The 21,566-nt window shown below is 42.5% G+C and overlaps 2 protein-coding genes across 5 annotated transcripts in view; one reads left to right on the top strand and one right to left on the bottom strand.

Annotated features, from left to right (window-relative positions):
- Positions 1-2,882: 2,882 nt before the first annotated feature.
- On the bottom strand, positions 2,883-5,224 carry LOC115150239 (zinc finger and SCAN domain-containing protein 2-like). Its single transcript, XM_029693326.1, has 2 exons — positions 4,891-5,224; positions 2,883-4,169 (listed from the first exon to the last, which is right to left on the bottom strand). The coding sequence occupies exons 1-2, from the start codon at positions 5,081-5,083 to the stop codon at positions 3,268-3,270; spliced, it is 1,095 nt and encodes a 364-aa protein (XP_029549186.1). The 5' UTR covers positions 5,084-5,224; the 3' UTR covers positions 2,883-3,267.
- An 11,964-nt stretch (positions 5,225-17,188) lies between these two features.
- The window catches only part of LOC115150237 (protein bicaudal D homolog 2-like), a 41,380-nt gene continuing 37,002 nt past the window's right edge, over positions 17,189-21,566 (top strand). For all 4 annotated transcript variants that reach the window (XM_029693324.1, XM_029693325.1, XM_029693322.1 and 1 more), the window contains exon 1: positions 17,189-17,686. In XM_029693324.1, coding sequence (XP_029549184.1) covers positions 17,447-17,686 — 240 coding nt within the window. In that variant the 5' untranslated portion in view covers positions 17,189-17,446. The remainder of the gene's footprint in view (positions 17,687-21,566) is intronic.

Raw genomic sequence — 21,566 nt, 5'->3', positions numbered from 1 at the left:
GTCCGCGTCTGTCCGTAAAAAATGTATACATGTATATTTAAAAAAATGGTGGGCTCTGGTTTGCTTAATATAAGGAATTTGATGTATAGCATTTACTTTTACTCAAGTAATACAACTGAGTACTTTTTCCACCACTGTACTTAAGTACATTTAAAACCAGATGCTATTAGACTTTTACTCAAGTAGAATTTCACTGGGTGACTTTTACTTGAGTCATTTTCTATTAAGGTGTCTTTCCTTTTACTCAAGTATGACAATTGAGCACTTTTTCCACCACTGAAACTATGGCATCATAATTTTGTCATGAGCTTCATTGACAACTCCAACCACCTTGCTCCCCAGGTATTCAGCAACCGCCTCTGTTACCGACCTGTGTCTGTGCCTGTTTGGCACTTTGGAGAGTATATCAGTGGTCGGTGGCATCTTCTGATAAAGAATGCATTGTTTGCATCGCCGAGCAGTGCCCAGGAAATAATTAAATACATTTTTTACATGCTACCACCCCCTCCAATTTAAAACCAAACATGGATGTCAATGTTTGCGAGCGCTCCATTCTACTTCCAGTCTGCGACAGCATGGTGCCCATATAGAGCTTGCCAGCTTGTAGTCCTAAGACCTGGAAATGATTACCTCTGGTACTTTCAGCCATTCCTATGGGGAAAATGAATGGGGAAAGAATAGGTTTTTGGGATAAACGCTGAAAATAATGTCTGTTTGAAACACAGGCTTAGGAGATCTTATATATTTTATTATATGCGATAATATCAGTCAGTTAACATGACCTCTATGAATTATGAAGCCTTTATGTCCTTTGTGCTTTTTTAAAATTACATAAATGCTTCAAAATTCACAAAAAAATGTCCTTAGCTGATGAAAATGATCTCATAGAACAAAACGTATAAGATCTCCTAAGCCTGTGCTTACCACAGACCTTATTTTCAGTGTTTGTCCAAAACTCCATTCATTTTCCCATAGGCAGAGTTAGTGCCTAAAAAAAGACATCATTACTACTGCTCTCTATTGCGAGGCTGATTGTCAGGACAAACAGGGGTGTATGTATTCATTTGTCGGATTGTGTGCAAAGCGTTTGTTCTGTTGCAAAACCATTTGCAAAGGAAACAGTTTACTCCAAAGGGATTTCATTACACTGAACAAAAATATAAACGCAACATGAAAAACCTTCAAAGCTTTTACTGAGTTACAGTTCAAATCAGTAAATTGAAATAAATTCATTAGGCTCTAATCTAATGAATTTCACATGACTGGGAATACAGATGTGCATCTGTTGGTCACAATTCTTAAAAAATAAAAGGTAGGAGCATGAATCAGAAAACCAGCCATGCAGCGCGACACATCTCCTTCACAGAGAGTTGATTGTGGCCTGTGGAATATAGTTCCACTCCTCTTCGATGGCTGTGCGAAGTTGCTGGATATTGGCAGGAACTGGAACACGCTGTCGTACACGTTGAGTATGCAGGCCATGGAAGAACTGCGACATTCTCAGCTTCCAGGAATTGTGTACAGATCCTTGCGACATGGAGTTGTGCATTATAATACTGAACCACGAGGTGATGGCGGCGGATGAATGGCACGACAATGGGTCCCAGGATCTCGTCACGGTATCTCTGTTTATTGAAATTGCCATCAATAAAATGCAATTATGCCTACCAATACCATAACCCCACCACACTGGGGCACACTGTTCACAATGTTGACATCAGCAAACCGCTCTCCCATAAACACTTTCTGCCACCTGCCCGGTACAGTTGAAACCAGGATTAATCCATGTAGAGCACACTCCTCCAGCGTGCCAGTGACCATCGATGGTGAGCATTTTGCCCACTGAAGTCGGTTACAACACATTAAAAACAATCTGCCATTTTCAGCTACAAATGTCATTTACAACATTAACAATGTCTACACTGTATTTGTGATCAATTTGATGTTATTTTAATGGACCTTTTTTTGTTGTTGCTGGATCACATTTTTTAATGGACATTTCTAAGTGACCCCAAACTTTTGAACGGTAGTGTGTGTGTGTGCACGCACGCATGCACACACACACACACACACACACACACACACAGAGTCTACCAAACATTAGGAACACCTTCCTAATATTGAGTTACACCCCCACCTTCTTGCCCCTCAGAACAGCCTCAAGTCATCGGGGCATGGACTCTACAAGGTGTCAAGCGTTCCACAAGGATACTGGCCAATGTTGACTTCAATGCTTCCCACAGTTGTGTCGAGTTGGCTGGATGTCCTTTGGGTGTTGGTTCATTCTTGAACCAACACCAGGGTGTGTAACATCCTCTCAGAACAGAGGGTGTGTAACATCCTCTCAGAACAGAGGGTGTGTAACATCCTCTCAGAACAGAGGGTGTGTAACATCCTCTCAGAACAGAGGATGTGTAACATCCTCTCAGAACAGAGGGTGTGTAACATCCTCTCAGAACAGAGGGTGTGTAACATCCTCTCAGAACAGAGGGTGTGTAACATCCTCTCAGAACAGAGGGTGTGTAACATCCTCTCAGAACAGAACAGAGGGTGTGTAACATCCTCTCAGAACAGAACAGAGGGTGTGTAACATCCTCTCAGAACAGAGGGTGTGTAACATCCTCTCAGAACAGAGGGTGTGTAACATCCTCTCAGAACAGAGGGTGTGTAACATCCTCTCAGAACAGAGGGTGTGTAACATCCTCTCAGAACAGAGGGTGTGTAACATCCTCTCAGAACAGAACAGAGGGTGTGTAACATCCTCTCAGAACAGAGGGTGTGTAACATCCTCTCAGAACAGAACAGAGGGTGTGTAACATCCTCTCAGAACAGAACAGAGGGTGTGTAACATCCTCTCAGAACAGAGGGTGTGTAACATCCAGAACACTCCTTATTTGCTTTATTTGTCCAACATGTCAATATTTACAAGTCTGCTTTTAGGGGGTAAACACTCCCCCCAGGGGGTACTATAGACACACATCAAAGGTTTCATTTACATTTTGTTTGTCCATTCTGTGAGACATATAAATTGTGATTTTTGCGTGCAAATAATGCTGGAATTGCCAAATAACTACTAGGTTCTGAAAAACTTATTACAGCATATACATTTGTGCCATGCTCAGAAGGGTTATGAAACATCAGCGTTTTACAATGGAAAGGTCCTCCTACAAGTGAGAGTAGAATTTTGCCCCAAGCAGCACTGTCATGTTTATCCCTCTGGGTTCATTCTCATCCTCAGTTCTTACAAGTGAAGCATTTACCACAAAGTCAGCAATGTGGTTTCTCTCCTGTGTGATGTCTTCGCTGGTGCCATTTTAGATGACTTGCTGATCTGAAGCATTCTACACACATGGGGCACTTATATGGTCTCTCATCTGTGTGAGTCCTCATATGAACAGTCAGGTTTCTCATCCGGCTGAAGCATTTGCCACATTCTTTGCACTGATACGGTTTCTCCCCAGTGTGAGTTCTCATATGCTCAGTCAGGTGTCCCATCCGGCTGAAGCATTTGCCACATACATTGCAACAATATGGTTTCTCCCCAGTGTGAATTCTCTGATGAGTTTTTAAAATGCTACTTTTCAGAAAGCATTTCCTGCAGACAGGACACCTGTGTGGTCTCTCCCCTGAGTGAGCCGCCCTCAATGGAACTTTCAACTCACTGGCTTCCCTGGTCTTAATAGAGCTTTGTACTTTCATTGTCCATGTTGTCTTTGATTTGAGTGGCTGTAACCCTGACATTAACCCTCTACTGTCCCTTTGACTGTTCCCAATCTGAGCTGCAGAATAGTCGGTATTTACTGGAGAGAGGGGCTGTAATTCATTGTTTGCTTCAGATTCTCCATAGCCCTCTCCATCCGGTTCCGTTTTGATCTCTTCAGTTGTTTTGCTGGGTAGAGCGTCCCTCTCTCTGTTCTCCACAGTTTGGGTTTGGGAATGATGTGAGGGCTGGGGAGGAGAGGGAGGAGAGAATATGACCTCTTTGATATCAGACTCCAGCCCTTCAAGCTGCTCTTCCTCCTGACTGGTCCCAAACTCCTCCTGTTCCTCTTTAATCTGAGTGGGCTCTGGGTCCTCCTGGCCCAGACTGGGGCTCCACTCCTGCTCACAGTGCTGCTTCTCAGGAAGAACCTCCTCTTCAGCGACAGGGAGAGTGAGCTGCTGGGGGTCTGAGAGGATTGGATAAAAAATTAGTAGTCAATCAGTTGATTGGCAGGCCTGGTTGGTTCAATCACATTGATTGAGCTAGCTTGCAGCGGTCATCATTCACTACTAACTATCCATTCATAGACACTAGCTGCTTCAGCGCCTATTGACGATAGTATGTTCTGATCTGACCAGGGGAGTTTTGCTAAGAGCCCCGATGCTTGCTCTAAATATCAATACGCATCGCTTTCGGTACGATTTTGGAAACACAAGAAACATCTTTATAATCAGCGAGAAATAATTTTCTACAAACAATAAGGTTCAATTACACACCTTTTATCGGGTTAGGTTCCCACAAGGCCATATGATATGTTCATGTTACAGCACTTGTTTACGGAAGACAGAAGACAGTAGACTACCTGTGCTATTAGCTGTCTGCGAACCCCTGTGTTAATGGAAGACGGACGCCACAAACATGTTGTCACTGAAAATGTCTGCTGCAACTGTTAAAACCGGGTAAAACAGTGTACAGTATGTGTGTATTTTTCATTTGTTAAATTATTTTGATGTGATATTAAAATATGGAGATTTATGTTTCTAGAACCATGCCGCAATTGAGAATCGATTCATATTTACATGGAGTATTTGGGCTTCGAGTGCCAATTTGCCTTTACACAGAACTTGTAAGGTCCTTACGGAGTAAAGTTGGGTTCCTTTAGTCCATTATAAGGGCTAACTACTAACCTGCTCTCTGTAGCTTTATGTCGGGTTGGAAAACCAAATCCAGCAGCTTCCGTAGACGATCGATCTCCTCCTTCGAACGGGAGATTTCTTCCTGGTACTCTGCTATGGTATTTTCCACTGCTCCAAATATCTCAACAGCCACCGCTGTTAACCGTTCGCTTAGATAAACCTGCAACAGCTGCATTTTAGACATTTTCAAGGAAACGTTTAGGCTATTTTGTTGCTAACGCGGTGCTTGTGAACGCTAGCAAGCAACAACCATTTCCCCTAGGTTCAAGATTGAAGATACTTTCCCCTTTCATCTGTAGCCTTTTATCATTTCGATTTGTTCACCTCCTGCATCACTACTATTACGCTAGCGACACTAACGACGACGTCAGTTTACTATGGTAATGAGGAAACCTTCAAAATAAAACATTGCAAGGTGGATAACGTAACAAATATCACATTGTAATCAGTCGATGACATTTTTTTCACTTATAAGCAAATGCAAGAAGGAATTTATGAAAAAAAATATATATATGTTTTTAAACAAATTATTTTAAGACCACCCTTGACAATACAATGTTCAGGCTTGTATGTTGAAAATATTAGGCTTTATAGTGAAACATTTTTTATTTGTGCCGATCTAAAAGTGGGGTTGGGAGTACTCAGTAGAGTCTGTAGAATATACAAGGAACAATAATACAAACACAACATGCAACAATTTCTAAGATTTTACAGTTCACATAAGGAAATCAGTCAATTGAAATAAATTCATTAGGCCCTGGCCTATGGATTTCACATGACTGGGAATACAGATATGCATCTGTTGGTCACAGATACTTAAAAAAAGGTAGGGGTGTGGATCAGAATACCAGTCAGTATCTGGTGTGACCACCATTTGCCTCATGCAGTGACACATCTCCTTCAAATAGAGTTGATCAGGCAAATGATTGTGGCCTGTGGAATGTTGTTTCACTCCTCTTAAATGGCTGTGCAACGTTGCTGGATATTGGTGGGAACTGAAACACGCTGGGTGACATATCTGGTGAGTATTCAGGCCATGGAAGAACTGGGACATTTTCAGCTTCCAGGAATTGTGTACAGATCCTTGTGGCGTGGGGCTGTGCATTATCATGCTGAAACAGTATGTGATGGCGGAGGATGACTGGCATGACAATGTCCCGTGTGGCTCAGTTAGTAGAGCATGGCATTTACGATGCCAGGGTTGTGGGTTCAACTCCCACGGGGGACCAGTACAAATAAAAATGTATGCGCTCACTACTGTAAGTCGCTCTAGATAAGAGCATCTGCTGAATGACTAAAATGTATAGGTATCTCTGTTTATTCTAATTGCCATCAATAAAATGCAATTGTGTTCATTGTCAGTAGCTTATACCTACCAATACCATAACCCCGCCATCACTATGGGGCACAATGTTGACACCAGCAAACTGCTCTCCCATACACACTGTCTGTAATTTGCCAGGTACAATTGAAACTGGAATTTATCTGAGAAGAGTACACTTCTCCAGCGTGCCGGTGAGCATTTGCCCACTGAAGTCAGTTACAGTGCCAAACTGCAGTCAGGCCAAGACCCTGGTGAGGATGATGAGCTACCCTGAGACAGTTTCTGACAGTTTGTGCAAAAATTTCTTCAGTTGTGCAAATCCACAGTTTCATCAGCTGTCCGTGTGGCTGGTCTCAGACAATCCCGCAGATGAAGAATCAAATTTGTTTTCCACGTTCATTTAATGTCATCACATTGATTTTTGGGGGTTGAAATGATGTGGAAACAACGTTGATTTAACTAGTTTTTTCCCAGTGTGTTCCATCTCCACTAACTAAAGAGGATTATAACATATTAAGCAATGACAGAATAATGAATGGGTAGAATGATCTGTTGAAGTTACATCTGAAGGAACAAATTAGGTTAATGTGCACTGCGTTTTTTTGCGAGTCAGAAATGCGAGTCAGAAATGACAGTCTGTTTTATGACAGCGAAGAGGTTATGCCAAATTTCCCTAGAATGGCCATCAACTGCTGTGGTTTTAAGCATGTGATAGTGCCAGTGAACTTAAGGTCACATTGGACAGTAATTGAGAGATATACAACATAAAGTTAGTAGTAGTAATTGCGTTACTTTAAATTTGAAGATGATGGATTCCTTAAGCCAGCATGAAATAGAATTAGAGGATACATTACTTCAGATTTAGAAATACCTGGCATTACAGCATCTTGGGGTTGTGGTGGATGTTGCAAATCAATATTAGGAAGGTGTTCCTAATGTTTAGTATTCTCAGTGGTGATTTTACAGACCCTACTGAGTAATCCTAACTGAGTAAATTATTTATACTTTTACTTTTGATACTTAAGTATATTTAAAACCAAATACTTTTAGACTTTTACTCAAGTAGATTTTACTGGGTGACTTTTACTTTTACTTGAGTCATTTTCTATGAAGGTATCTTTACTTTTACTCAAGTATGACAATTGGGTACTTTTTCCACCACTGCCAAAATGTAGCATGTTTTTTAAAGGGAACTCTTATTTTGATAAACAAAGAGGTCCAGCACTCCAGGATTCTATAAAATGGTTAGGTGCTGAGACTCGATTGTAAATATACTATACAAGCTCTCACAGACCCCAAAATAATATCTACGCAACGGTCACAGATTGAGGAAGCACTTTGTAGACAATGAGGTTGTGGCTAGATGGATTACAGCATTTTAGCTAAACTTAACTCTTTTTCTAACCTTAAAAACTTCTTATAGGCAGGTGGGACGGTAGCGTCCCACCTGGCCAACATCAGGTGAAATTGCAGAGCGCGAAATTCAAATTACAGAAATATAAATATTTAACATTCATGAAAATACAAGTATTATACATCAAAATAAAGCTTAACTTCTTGTTAATCCAGCCGCTGTGTCAGATTTCAAAAAGGCTTTACGGCAAAAGCACACCATGCGATTATCTGAGGACAGCGCCCCGCATACAAAAGCATGAAAAACTTTTTTCAACCAGGCAGGTGCGACACGAAAGTCAGAAATAGCGATATAATAAATGCCTTACCTTTGAAGATCTTCTTCTGTTGACACTCCAAAAGGTCCCAGTTACATCACAAATGGTCCTTTTGTTCGATAAAGTCCTTCTTTATATCCATAAAAACTCAGTTTAGCTGGCGCGCTTCATTCAATAATCCACCGGTTTCCCTCCTTCAAAATGCATACAAAATGAATCCCAAATGTTACCAATAAACTTATCCAAACAAGTCAAACAACGTTTATAATCAAACTTCAGGTACCCTAATACGTAAATAAATGATACAATTTAAGATGGAGAATAGTATGTTCATTACCGGAGATAAATAACAAAGAACGTGCTTTCACCCACGCGCATGGAAACACTACAGCCAAAATGGGAGCCACTTCGAAAAACGACAACTTCTAGCTCCTTTTTCCAAAAACCAGCCTGAAACTCTTTCTAAAGACTGTTGACATCTAGTGGAAGCCCTAAGAACTGCAATCTGGGAGGACTTCGACTCATAATAAACATGAAAACCATTGGAAACAATGGTAGGCTGAATTTAAAAAAAAAATGGTTTGTCCTCGGTGTTTCGCCTGCCATATCAGTTCTGTTATACTCACAGACATTATTTTAACAGTTTTAGAAACTTTTGAGTGTTTTCTATCCAAATCTACCAATTATATGCATATCATAGCTTCTGGGCCTGAGTAACAGGCAGTTTACTTTGAGCACGCTTTTCATCCGGACGTGAAAATACTGCCCCCTACCCAAGAGAGGTTAACCTAATTCTCCTAACCTGCAACGTTAATACTCCTAACCTGCAACATTAATTCTCCTACCCTGCTACTCTAATTCTCCTAACCTGCAACGTTAATTCTCCTAACCTGCTACTCTAATTCTCCTAACCTGCTACGTTAATAATTCTCCATCTAGCCACAACCGTCACCAGTTCCGTGAAACTATCAGTGTCACCATACCAGGACAATGACACCAGTTTTGTTTAGGTAGGGCTACTCACGTTTTTGTACACAGTTTGTCTCAATGGACTAAACAATGTAAGTACAAAATACGTTCATTGTAGCATGAATGAATATAATTCCCCTTACAAAAAAAGGCAGTTTTGAACCTGCAGTAAAAGTGCAGTAAATGCAGTCGACTGTGGTATCTTGGCCGCAGTAATTGCAGAATATCTGCAGTGTACTGCAGTTGAATTGTAGTTATACTGCACTCTAAATGCAGTTACACTGCAATCTGACTGCAATCTTTTTCATAAGGGTCTGTATAATTTGTTATGTTAGGCTTACCCTTACGAAAAAAGATTGCTTCCGGAGTGCAGTGTAACTGCAGTATGCTGCAAGTACTGTGTCCAAAACAAAATAAAAAAGATTGCGCCAGTAATTTTGCAGTGTAACTGCAGTTCAATTACTGCATCCAAAATACCCCAGTCGACTGCAGTTACTGCACTTTTACAGCAGTTTCAAAACGGCAATCTTTTTTTGTAAAGGCAGATGGCAGTTCTGTCGAGTGAAGGGGCCAAGTGATAGTCGGTGTCAGCAAGAGTCTGTTGCTTTAGCCAGGCAAGCCAAGTGAAAGGGGCCTTTAGAAGTAGGCTAAATCTTTTTTAACATCAACTCAAGAATATGGTACCACCTCATTTGACTGTGGTATAACAGCAATCTTACTTGAAAGTACAACAAGTCCTCCAATTCCTGAATGGATGGTAATGTGATTGATGTCTGTTTGTTTGTCCAGTTTCTCTCCACTCTACCAGGTAGCCTGGTATGGCAGCGTGGTGCAACCCACAGATTTCAATGGGAGCTCATTAGGGCAGTGACTTTATTGTTCGGCAATTCCACAGTTACTGAATAATAAAGCCACTGCCATAATGAGCTCCCATTGAAAACAGTTACTGAATAATGCTGAGACTCATATTTTTCACTTTAAAATGTACGCCAAACAAAAAACATTGATTTCACAAACCATACAACTCTATGCTCTACTTTTAACAATGCACACTTACAAAACACATTTACTGGAAGAACTGTGCAGATGAAAAGTTTGGTAACAGGATTTCGGTACAATCTACCTCAATTTGTTATGTGACCAAATTTTCCAAAACGGTTAAATTTTTTATCTGAATTAAGATTCAATGATGTCTGCAGAAAGAATGGGGTGTCAGCTATGACATGACACCTTGACTTAGATTTTTTAACATTTTGTTAATGAACTACAGTAAGTGAAGTGGATTTACACCCAGTAACAGAATTGCTGTAATGGAATTTCATCATGGGTCCCTGATCTGTACTGTACAGAAATGCATCAATTATGGCTATGAATATCATTCTCTTCATGGTGATATAGCCTGAATATGTACACAAAGATACAACAATGCAATATCCTATTTTGAAAATGTGGGTATTATTCTACACAATGGCTATTATTTTAATGAGATCCGCCCCCAAACCAGACCAAATTTGGTTGGTCCATAAAAAATCTGAACCAATCATAGACGTCTATGTTTCATAAGTTTGAACATCAAAGTACAGTGCAGTAGAGCTCAGTAGAGTACAGCACTGCACAGAACAGTTGAGTAGAGTACAGTAGAGTACAGTAAAGTAGAATATAGTTCAGTAGATTACAGTACATTATACTGTACTCAAGTCCAGTGTGCTCTGCTGTACTGAACGATCTATTTTCTACTTTACTGTACTCAACTTTCCTTAACTGTACTGTACTCTACTGTACTCTGCTGTGCTTCACTGTACTGTACTGTTCTTTCCAAACTTGTGAAACATAGACATCTATGATTGGTTCAGATTTGGTCCGGTCTATGGACGTCTATGTTTGGACCAAATCAAGGCCGGTACCCCCTGCAAAACAATCTATGTTCAAAAATCTATGTCTGTGTACATTGAAATTAAAGCTGCTCCGGACCATAACAAAAAACATTGTCTGTGGACTTTGAAATCAAGGCCAGGGAAGACTGACCAAATTTAAACTACTTTTCAACGTCCATTGACATCTGATTTCTGGGGTTCATAGTGAATCACAAGTAAAGTTGTTTAACTCCGGCTCAGCGCATTCAGTTTCTGGATCTTGTTGTGGACTTGGTTCTGAATTATGCATTTTTATCCCAACAGAAGAGGGTCGCATTCCGGCTCTGTCTGGTGCGGTTTCAGCTGGGCACTCTGCCTTTTCACTTGTGCCAGCAGGTATTGTGTATGATGGCCCGTTATCTGCTCATATGGAGAAGTACGGGGGGGGGGGGGGGGGGGGGGGGGGGGGATCCTATCTGTAAGGATTGGAGACTGCACTCCTCGGTGGTGACCCACATATGGAGCTGGTTCGGCAGGGCCGATGTAGCTCTTACGTATCGCAAAAAAAATGCGTATTGCCATCTGTTCTTCTCAATAAGGGATCTGGATGATCTGTTGGGAAAGGATGCTTTGGCATATCAGTGGCCTCGGACCCTGCACTATGCGTTCCTCCAGGGGACCTAATTCAGGCCACTGGAGAGGGTCCGTCAGGAGGGTCTGTTGTTGATTTTGGTGGCTACCCGTCGAGTAGTTGGCCGGGGACCCGTTGGGGGTTCCGTGTCGTCGGGATTTATTGTCGCAGGCGTTATGGGAGAATTTGTCACCTACGACCTCAGATATGGGATGTGTGGGTTTGGCCCCTGAAAGGTTGAATTTGATGGCTAGGGGTTTACCCTCGAATGTGCGCCCTCTATAAAATGGTGGCAGAGAAGAAAGCAGACGTTTTACCTGTCTCCAACTGATTGTGTTTTTTGTTTGTTTCTTTGCGGTTTTTGTAAATTATTTTTTTACTTGTTTTGTACATAATGTTGCTGCTACCATCTCTTATGACCGAAAATAACAGGACTGCGATTACTCACCACGGACTGGCAGAATCCTTTTTTCCCTTTAATGAGTCTGACGAGCCCGACGCGAACGATATACTGCTTTCTCGGGAACAGGCCCAGTTCCCCGGGATTTGCGTGAAGAGGAGGCGGAGAAAAATGTGCCAAAAGGCTGGCTGCCTTCTGAGAATTCATAAGCGATCGAATAAACCCCCAATTCCTTCCAGTCTGCTAGCAAACATGCAATCTTTGGAGAATAAAATCGATGACCTACGCACAAGATTAAACTACCTACGAGATATTCAAAACTGTAATATCTTATGCTTCACGGAGTCGTGGCTGAACGACGACATTATCAACATACAGCTGGTGTCACGACTTCCGCCGAAGTCGATCCCTCTCCTTGTTCGGGCGGCGTTCGGCGGTCGACGTCATCGGTCTTCTATCCATCGCTGATCCACCTTTCATTTTCCATTGGTTTGGTCTTTGTTTCTACACACCTGGTTTTCATTCCCCAATTACATGTTCATGTATTTAACCCTCTGTTTCCCCCATGTTTTTGTGCGTGATTGTTTCTATGTTCATTTCGGTACATGATGGCTGGTTTTTCGACGGGTGCTGTTTCACCCGTGCGTAATATTTACCGTTTGTTATTGGTCAAGTGTATTTGTTACCTTGTGTCTTTATTTTTGAGTAAAGTACATTGGTCACTCATTTTGCTCTCCTGCGCCTGACTTCATGCACCAGCTACACTCACCTTCTGACAGCTGGCTGGTTATATGCTGTACCGGCAGGATAGAACAGCGGTGTCTTGTAAGACAAGGGGCGGCAGACTATGTATTTTTGTAAATAACAGCTCTTACACGATATCTAAGGAAGCCTTGAGTTATTGCTCGTCTGAGGTAGAGTATCTCATGATAAGCTGTTGACCACACTATTTACCTAGAGAGTTTTCACCTGTATTTTTCGTAGCTGTTTACATATCACCACAGTCAGAGGCTGGCACTAAGACAGCATTGAATGAGCTGTATTCCGCCATAAGCAAACAAGAAAACGCTGACCCAGAGGTGGCGCTCCTAGAAGCCGGGGACTTTAATGCAGGGAAACTTAAATCCATTTTACCAAATTTCTATCAGCATGTTAATGTGCAACCAGAGGAAATAAAACTCTGGAACACCTTTACTCCACACACAGAGACACATTCAAAACTCTCCCTCGCCCTCCATTTGGCAAATCTGACCATAATTCTATCCTCCTGATTCCTGCTTACAAGCAAAAATTAAAGCAGGAAGCACCAGTGACTAGATCAACAAAAAAGTGGTCAGATGAAGCAGATGCTAAGCTACAGGACTGTTTTGCTAGCACAGACTGGAATATGTTCCGGGTCTCCTCCAACGGCATTGAGGAGTACACCACATCAGTCACTGGCTTTATCAATAAGTGCATTGATGACGTTGTCCCCACAGTGACCGTGCGTACATACCTCAACCAGAAGCCATGGATTACAGGCAACATCCGCACTGAGTTAAAGGCTAGAGCTGCTGCTTTCATGGAGTGGGATGTCATGACGTTGCCCTCTTTGGACACTGCGAGCACCATCCCCCGACCTCTATACTTCTGACACCAGGCTCTGTAAGAGCGGTCGTAAATTCCTACGAGGAGACCCTCTCCTCATGGCCCCAGTATAGAGAGAACAAAGGAGTTCTTCCACCTCACAGAACTGGAGAACCGAACGACATTCAGGTTCTGGAGAAGGTATAAAAGATCAGTGAAGAATCCAGCTATGAACTGGTCCATTTGGTACAATTTTGTGAAACTCATGAGAGACATTACGGCCACATTACCATAATCATGTTTATACAATAGCCTCAGCTATGAGACTTACATCTAAATGGTTGTATAAAATGAATGAATAAGGATGGAACTGTTTGTGAAATTGTGTAATGTGATTTTGGACTGTTTAATGAAGGAAACTCCATTTCCCTTTGGAGTCTTAACTAAGTCCTTGGCACGCCCCCAGGGACACAGACAGGACCTGGCGTCATGAGACAGCCTTTTTCTGCTCTTCCAAATAAAACCCCTACCTTGGTTTTCTATCACCAGACCGAGCTTACCTCAATTACGAGATGGCTAAAGGTTGGAGACTGAACTTACCTCAATTACGAGATGGCTAAATGTTGGAAACCAGCTTACCTCGATAACGAGAGGGCCAAGGTTTGACCATGCATTCCTCTTTCTGAACTTTAACCATACCACGTGGTTAAACTCTTAGACTATCGATACGGACAGAATAAGAACAAGTCTTTGATATTAATTACTAGTCTGCAGCTAGGAATTCGGTATCATTGAATGCGAAGACCGACAACAGCCGAAAACATCTATTCTATAACGACATGAATGAATGTCACTCTGAACTACCCATTCTAACCACGACAGAGAGAGAGAGAGAGCGGACAAACTCTCCAACAGAAACAAACTTTTCAACAGAGATCCCGACGACACACTGAGCGTAAATATATATATTGATTGCAATTGTTCCCGAATGAGTGAGCGTTCATGTGCAAAGGATTAGCATTTCAATTGTTATAATTATCAACTCTGTAGTGCCTTCTCAGCTGACCCCCACTCCCCTTTTGTCTAACAAGCCGCCATGCCGGTTTAGCCCACTAGGGCACATTCCTCTATCATTTCTTTGTAACGATATCTACTGTTTGTTACGCATTTCTGTGAATTACTTAGTTAGTAAATAAATGATTTTAAGACAATTGATGTATAGATGACTCATAGGGAAGACTCGGTTCGTGCAATAATAATTACAGAGAGTTATTTGATAAATATGTCTTCAGTTTTAATGATGCCAAAGACACGACAGGGACTATAACCTGGAAGCTTCTAAGAAATCTCGCTATGCCCTCCGACGAACCATCAAAAAGGCAAAGCGTCAATACAGGACTAAGATCGAATCGTACTACTCCGGCTCTGACGCTCATCGGATGTAGCAGGGCTTGCAAACCATTACAGACTACAAAGGGAAGCACAGCCGAGAGCTTCCCAGTGACACAAGCCTACCAGACGAGCTAAACTACTTCTATGCTTGCTTCGAGGAAAATAACACTGAAACATGCATGAGAGCACCAGCTGTTCAGGAGGACTGTGTGATCACGCTCTCTGCAGCCGATGTAAGTAAAACCTTTAAACAGTTCAACATTCACAAGGCCGCAGGGCCAGTCGGACAGCCTATAGGGAGGAGGTCAGAGACCTGGCCTTGTGGTGCCAGGACAACAACCTCTCCCTCAACGTGATCAAGACAAAGGAGATGATTGTGGACTACAGGAATTTCCGCACGTATTTGGATAGGACCAAGGATATCCGTGTTTGTCACCAGATTTTTTTGGTCTGTTTTGCTAATCTAGCTCAGGGTAGTGTGCTTTCTAAGCAGGGTCTTTCTCATTGGATTGTGGAGGCATATGCCAGCATCTGACAGCAAAGGACAAGAGTTGCCTAGCGCTGTGTGTACTCAGTCCACTAGGGGTGTGGTAGCTTCTTGGACATTGTTCAAGGGCATAACAATTGGTGATATCTGTGCTGCAGCGAGTTGGGGTTCTCCACATGCCTTTGTGGGGTTTTATTGCTTGGACGTAACTGCTCCCAGTGTGGCTCATAGTGTTCTTATGGCTGGTCTGAAAGTGGGTGTTAGGCATTGCGCACAGGTTGCACATTTATCTGGGTTAACACAGTTCCCCTGTGGGTTCATTGTGTGAGTTCTGTCATTCCAAACTCCTCAGGTCTTAGTGTGAGCCTTTTTGGAACCAATAGGGTTCTATGGACTTGGGTCGATGTTAGGTAGCATTTTTGTCCGGGTTAACAGTTTCCTGTGGGCTTGAGGTGAGCCTTGGGCTGCCGTGGCAGCCCGCAAGTACACAGTTTCCAGGTTACTGCAGATTTCCTGTGGGTTTGAGCCTCGGGCTGCAGTGGTTCATCGACTCAGGTGTGCATGTGTGCGCTTTACCAAGTCACGACAGGTGTCCTGTTGTTTTGGACTTGAGATTCCTTGTACTAGTTCTGACATTTCAGTCTCTCAAGGTAAGTGTTTTTTTGGGAACCGTGGGGTCTGGAGACTTGGGCTACAGTGTTATCGTGTCAGTGGTGTCAGGTTAAAGGAGCAAGCTGAAATTAGCAAAGTTGCAGCAGGTTCTGGTTCCCTATATGGGGCTCAGGCCCTATGAGGCTCTGAGATTTGGCTTCTGTAACCCTTTTTTGGAGCCGGTGGAACCTATATGTGCATGGGCTGCCGTGGGCCTCCTAGTTTGGTACCCTCTGAGCTGGCTTGATTGTATGTCCCCATAGTATGTTATACCGAGTGACCGACTGAAAGGGAATGTAAGGTTATGAATATAACGGACAGGGGGTTTGGGCTCGCTGAAGAGTGGTACTGAATTGAGGAATGGATGCTAGCCCTGGTATTATAGATAGGAAGGCGGGGCTTCCGAAGGCGGGCTCTGCATCTATTGGGACGATGGGCATCGTTTCAGTTTGCTTCAGGTGTAAAAGATTGGTTATTGACTCCCAATAGTATGTTATACCTTATTTCCTCCTTCAGGGAACAGTACCGTAGTTGTATTCATAACTGTACGTTCCAGAGCAACCTCTTCGGGCAGCCTTCAAAAGGAGAGCCCGTGGTCTATGTCCGTCTACCTGGAAATCCTGAGGGGACACACCCTAGCGCTGGTATGTTTCATTGGTCTAGTGCCATTCTACAGTCACCTGATCTCCCGTAACTGACCACAGACAGAACTCGACCATTCTTTTGAACACCACCACATACTGAACCCCTGTAACTGACCACAACAACAAACTCAATCATTATTTTTAATTAGTATATAAATCATCTAAAAATCATAATCTTGCCCTATGTCCTGATTTCAAATGAGTATAGTCATGTGGGAAATGACTCATGCTTACTTTTTTGCACTGAGCTCTTTAATGCTATGATGTTCTGATGATGATATAACAATACCGAGAAGTAATTCTCTAGTAAGTACTGTAGCAGCAGAATAATTTAGTGTGAGTCGTCAGGCAAGCACAGATGGGCCTTCACACAGATTAACCACATTGTACTTGTAATAACTCGATCATAACTGTACTGCAGTATTGTTTTTAAATCCCTAGATGGTAGTCTTGTTAAAGAATCCGTGTTTCCAGGGGACTGTGGGCCTGTAGGGGTTACCATTGACAGTAAGGTTTTACCATATGTTTCTTCCATAGACCGAGTGGCGCATCAACTCCCGAAGGACCATGGTAGCTGAAGTCCATATGCTAAACAGTGGGCGTAGTCTTTTATCCAATCATAATGGAAAAAACTACATCTCCCATGGCACACAATTGTAGACCTGAAACGTACGGTATTCGTTTAGTTAATTTCCTCTAGTGGCATGACGTAGGTGGGGGAGGAAGATTGGGATCGACTATGGAAAGAGCTGAAGATGCAATCTTATAACGGTACCGGCTGATAGATAGCTGAACTTTTTGTTCACATCAAAAACATTGGAGGACCCGACGAGACAGACAAAAACACAGCCATGCAGTTCAAATACAGAAGGCACTGATTTATTTTTATAGGATATTTTTCAGTGCTCCTTCAAGGGCTGGGTCCGTTGTCGCTGTTGTTAGCGGAACCGGCTGGCCAAGATGTCTGTGGAGGAACAGGAATATCCCGAGGCGACTCTGGTGGCAGAGGCCGGGCCGCAGTGGTTTCGGGCGGAATTAGAGCGCCTATCCCGGGAGCTGAGCGAGACGACTCATGAGAAGATCCAGGCGGCGGAATACGGGCTGGCGGTGCTCGAAGAGAAGCAACAGCTCAAACAGCGTTATGACGAGTTGGAGACCGAGTTCGAGACTGTTCGGCAGGAACTCGACCAACTGAAGGAGGTAGAGTGAGGTCACAACATTCCATTGCTACAAATGTGTCCAATTTACTGTCAAAGCGCTTGTGTATTGTAACCGTTAACGGACACATTGTTTCTAACAAAGAGCAAATTAGGCACGTAGCCTACGTTTCTCATTCGATTCAGGCAGTGCTATGTTGCTTTGTTTCGAAAGTTTTTAATTAAAATCAGCTGTGATGTTGTTATAACCTAATCCTAAACACCCAGAATGCTCTCTGAACGATTGAATACGTTTGCTTGTTGACTCAAGTGGTAAACAAACACCACAACGTTGTATTAAAGTTTCTTAGCCTACTTTGATAACAACATTAAAGTTGGCCTAGTGTGATAAAAGACAACGTTCAAAAAGACAGAACACTAACTTTAGACAAGAGGGCAGATGTTTTCAGATGTATACAAACTCATACATGTGAAATGTTTGTCAAAATGTTATGTGTGAAAATATGGGTGCTATTTGAATATCTTTGTTAAAGTTATCATCTCTGCTTGACATTTATCAGCAGCAGCCTTCACAAGTCCCAACATGCTGTTGGTGTGACAGTAGAAATTGTTCTGGTGAAAGCAGTAAGTACTATATTTAAGCTAGTCAGGCCCATGCTGTCTCTGTCTCTGCTAGATAAGGGTTTCCCTCCCTCTGGCTTCTCAAATGGGAGAGAACAGCAGCCAGGTTGTTTGGCTGTTTTTGATCAGCTCTGCCCTTATGCTTTAGCCTTTTTTTCAGAGAGACAATGGCCTCTATCTTGTGGACATACTCCTATGTGTTACAGAAGAATCCTGTTGCAGTTGCTCCCTGCTTCATAGGAGCTAATACCCATTGTTAAACAGGGCTGTACTCAATTGCCTCAATAACTAAATTGAGTCATTCTGTCTCTTGTGAGTCCAGAGGCCTTTCTAGGTCCAGCCAATATCCTTACAACGTTTAAGGGGATTTTAGTTACCCTGAAGCATGTGAATCCCTCTCAATCGCTTGCAGTATACTGAAGTAAACACTTAGACTGTGTCTTATATCTAAGAAAGAACAACTGGCTATCAAGCTCAGCCACACAACACAACTGGCTATCATGCTAACTTCACTAGCATTGTTTATGTTTACCTGATTATTTCTGTCTCTATCAAGAATAGCTAGTTTCTGTTGTCATTCATTTCAAGCATATTGATGGTAAATTCCCTCCACTGAAGCTCAGCCTCACTTTTGAACTTCATTGCCCTCCCACGGGGGGCCAGTACGGAGGGGGGAAAAAAATGTATGAAATGTATTCACTACTGTAAGTCGCTCTGAATAAGAGCGTCTGCTAAATGACTAAAATGTCAAATGTAAATGTAAACAAAGACGGGAATGAAAGGACATGAGTTCCCAGGCCAAGCATCAAGCATATGTGTCCCTTGTACGGTGCCTTCAGAAAGTATTCATACCACTTGAATTCAAAATTGATTAAATATATTATTTTCTCACCCATCTACACACAATACCCCATAATGACAAAGTGAAAATATGTTGTTGGAATTTTTTGGTAATATACTGAAAATTAAATACAGAAATATCTCATTCACATAATGTAAATATTCACACCTCTGAGTCAATACTTGTAGAAGCACCTTTGGCAGTGATTACAGCTGTGAGTCTTCAAGCTCATTAACATGTTCAGGTCTTGCCATGGATTTTCAAGTAGATTTAAGTCAAAACTGTAACTCAGCAACTCAGGAACATTCACTGTCTTCTTGGTAAGCAACTCCAGTGTAGATTTGGCCTTGTGTTTTAGGTTATTGTCTTGTTGAAAGATTAATTAATCTCCCAGTGTCTGGTGGAAAGCAGACTGAACCAGATTTTCCTCTAGGATTTTGCCTGTGCTTAGCTCCATTCCGTTTATTTTTTTCATAAACAAACTCCCCAGTTCTTAAAGATTACAAGCATACCCATAACATGCCTAGTGGTTAGAGCGTTGGGCCAGTAACCGAAAGGTTGCTAGATCGTTCTGCCCCTGAGCAAGGCAGTTAACCCACTGTTCTTAGGCCGTCTTTGTAAATAAGATTTTTTTCTTTACTGACTTGCCTAGTTAAATAAAGGTTAAATAAAAATACGAAAATAAAACATGATTCAGCCAGCACTATGCTTGAAAATATGGAGAGTTGTACTCAGTAATGTGTTGTATTGGATCTGCACCAAACATAACACTTTTTAATTCAGGAAAGAAAGTTCATTGCTTTGCCACATTTTTTTGCAGTATTACTTTAGTGCATTGTTGAATACAGGGTACATCTTTTGTAAAAAAAAAATTCTGTACAGGCTTCCTTCTTTTCACTCTGTCAATTAAGTTAATATTGTGGACTACAATGTTGTTCATCCATCCTCAGTTTTCTCCTATCACAGCCATTAAACTCTGTAACTGTTTTAAAGTCACCATTGGCCTCATGGTGAAATCCCTGAGCGGTTTCCCTAATCTCCAGCAGCGGAGTTAGGAAGGATGCCTGTATCTTTGTAAGGACCGGGTGTATTGATATACCATCCAAAGTGTAATTAATAACTTCACTATGCTCAAAGTAATATTCACTGTCTAATTTTTTATTTTTTTACCCATCTACCAATCGGTGCCCTTCTTTGCGAGGCATTTGAAAACATCCCTGGTCTTTTTGGTTGAATCTGTTTTTGAAATTCACTGCTCGAAATGACCTTACAGATAATTGTATGTGTGAGGCACAGAGATAAGGTAGTCATTCACAAATCATGTTAAATCAAATCAAATCAAATGTATTTATATAGCCCTTCTTACATCAGCTGATATCTCAAAGTGCTGTACAGAAACCCAGCCTAAAACCCCAAACAGCAAGAAATGCAGGTGTAGAAGCACGGTGACTAGGAAAAGGGTTTTGGCCCTAGAAAGGCTAAAACCTAGGAAGAAACCTAGAGAGGAACCAGGCTATGAGGGGTGGCCAGTCCTCTTCTGGCTGTGCCGGGTGGAGATTATAACAGAACATGGCCAAGATGTTCAAATGTTCATAAATGACCAGCATGGTTAAATAATAATAATCACAGTTGTCGAGGGTGCAACAAGTCAGCACCTCAAGAGTAAATGTCAGTTGGCTTTTCATAGCCGATCATTGAGAGTATCTCTACCGCTCCTGCTGTCTCTACAGAGTTGAAAACAGCAGGTCTGGGACAAGTAGTACGTCCGGTGAACAGGTCAGGGTTCCATAGCTGCAGGCAGAACAGTTGAAACTGGAGCAGCAGCACGGCCAGGTGGACTGGGGACAGCAAAGAGTCATCATGTCAGGTAGTCCTGAGGCATGGTCCTAGGGCTCAGGTCCTCCGAGAGAGAGAGAGAAAGAGAGAAAGAGAGAATTAGAGAGAGCATACTTAAATTCACACAGGACACCGCATAAGACAGGAGAAATACCCCAGATGTAACAGACTGACCCTAGCCCCCGACACAAACTACTGCAGCATAAATACTGGAGGCTGAGACAGGAGGGGTCAGGAGACACTGTGGCCCCATCCGATGATACCCCCGGACAGGGCCAAACAGGAAGGATATAACCCCACCCACTTTGCCAAAGCACAGCCCCCACACCACTAGAGGGATACCTTCAACCACCAACTTACCATCCTGAGACAAGGCCGAGTATAGCCCACAAAGATCTCCGCCACGGCACAATCCAAGGGGGGGCGCCAACCCAGACAGGAAGACCACGTCAGTGACTCAACCCACTCAAGTGATGCACCCGTCCTAGGGACGGCATGGAAGAACACCAATAAGCCAGTGACTCACCCCCTGTAATAGGGTTAGAGGCAGAGAATCCCAGTGGAGAGAGGTGAACCGGCCAGGCAGAGACGGCAAGGGCGGTTCGTTGCTCCAGAGCCTTTCCGT

The sequence above is a fragment of the Salmo trutta genome, chromosome 16 (genome assembly GCF_901001165.1).
Source record: "Salmo trutta chromosome 16, fSalTru1.1, whole genome shotgun sequence".
Lineage (NCBI taxonomy): Eukaryota > Metazoa > Chordata > Actinopteri > Salmoniformes > Salmonidae > Salmo > Salmo trutta.
The sequence above is the reverse complement of the archived record's forward strand: the minus strand, read 5'-3'. Positions and strand labels throughout refer to the sequence as shown.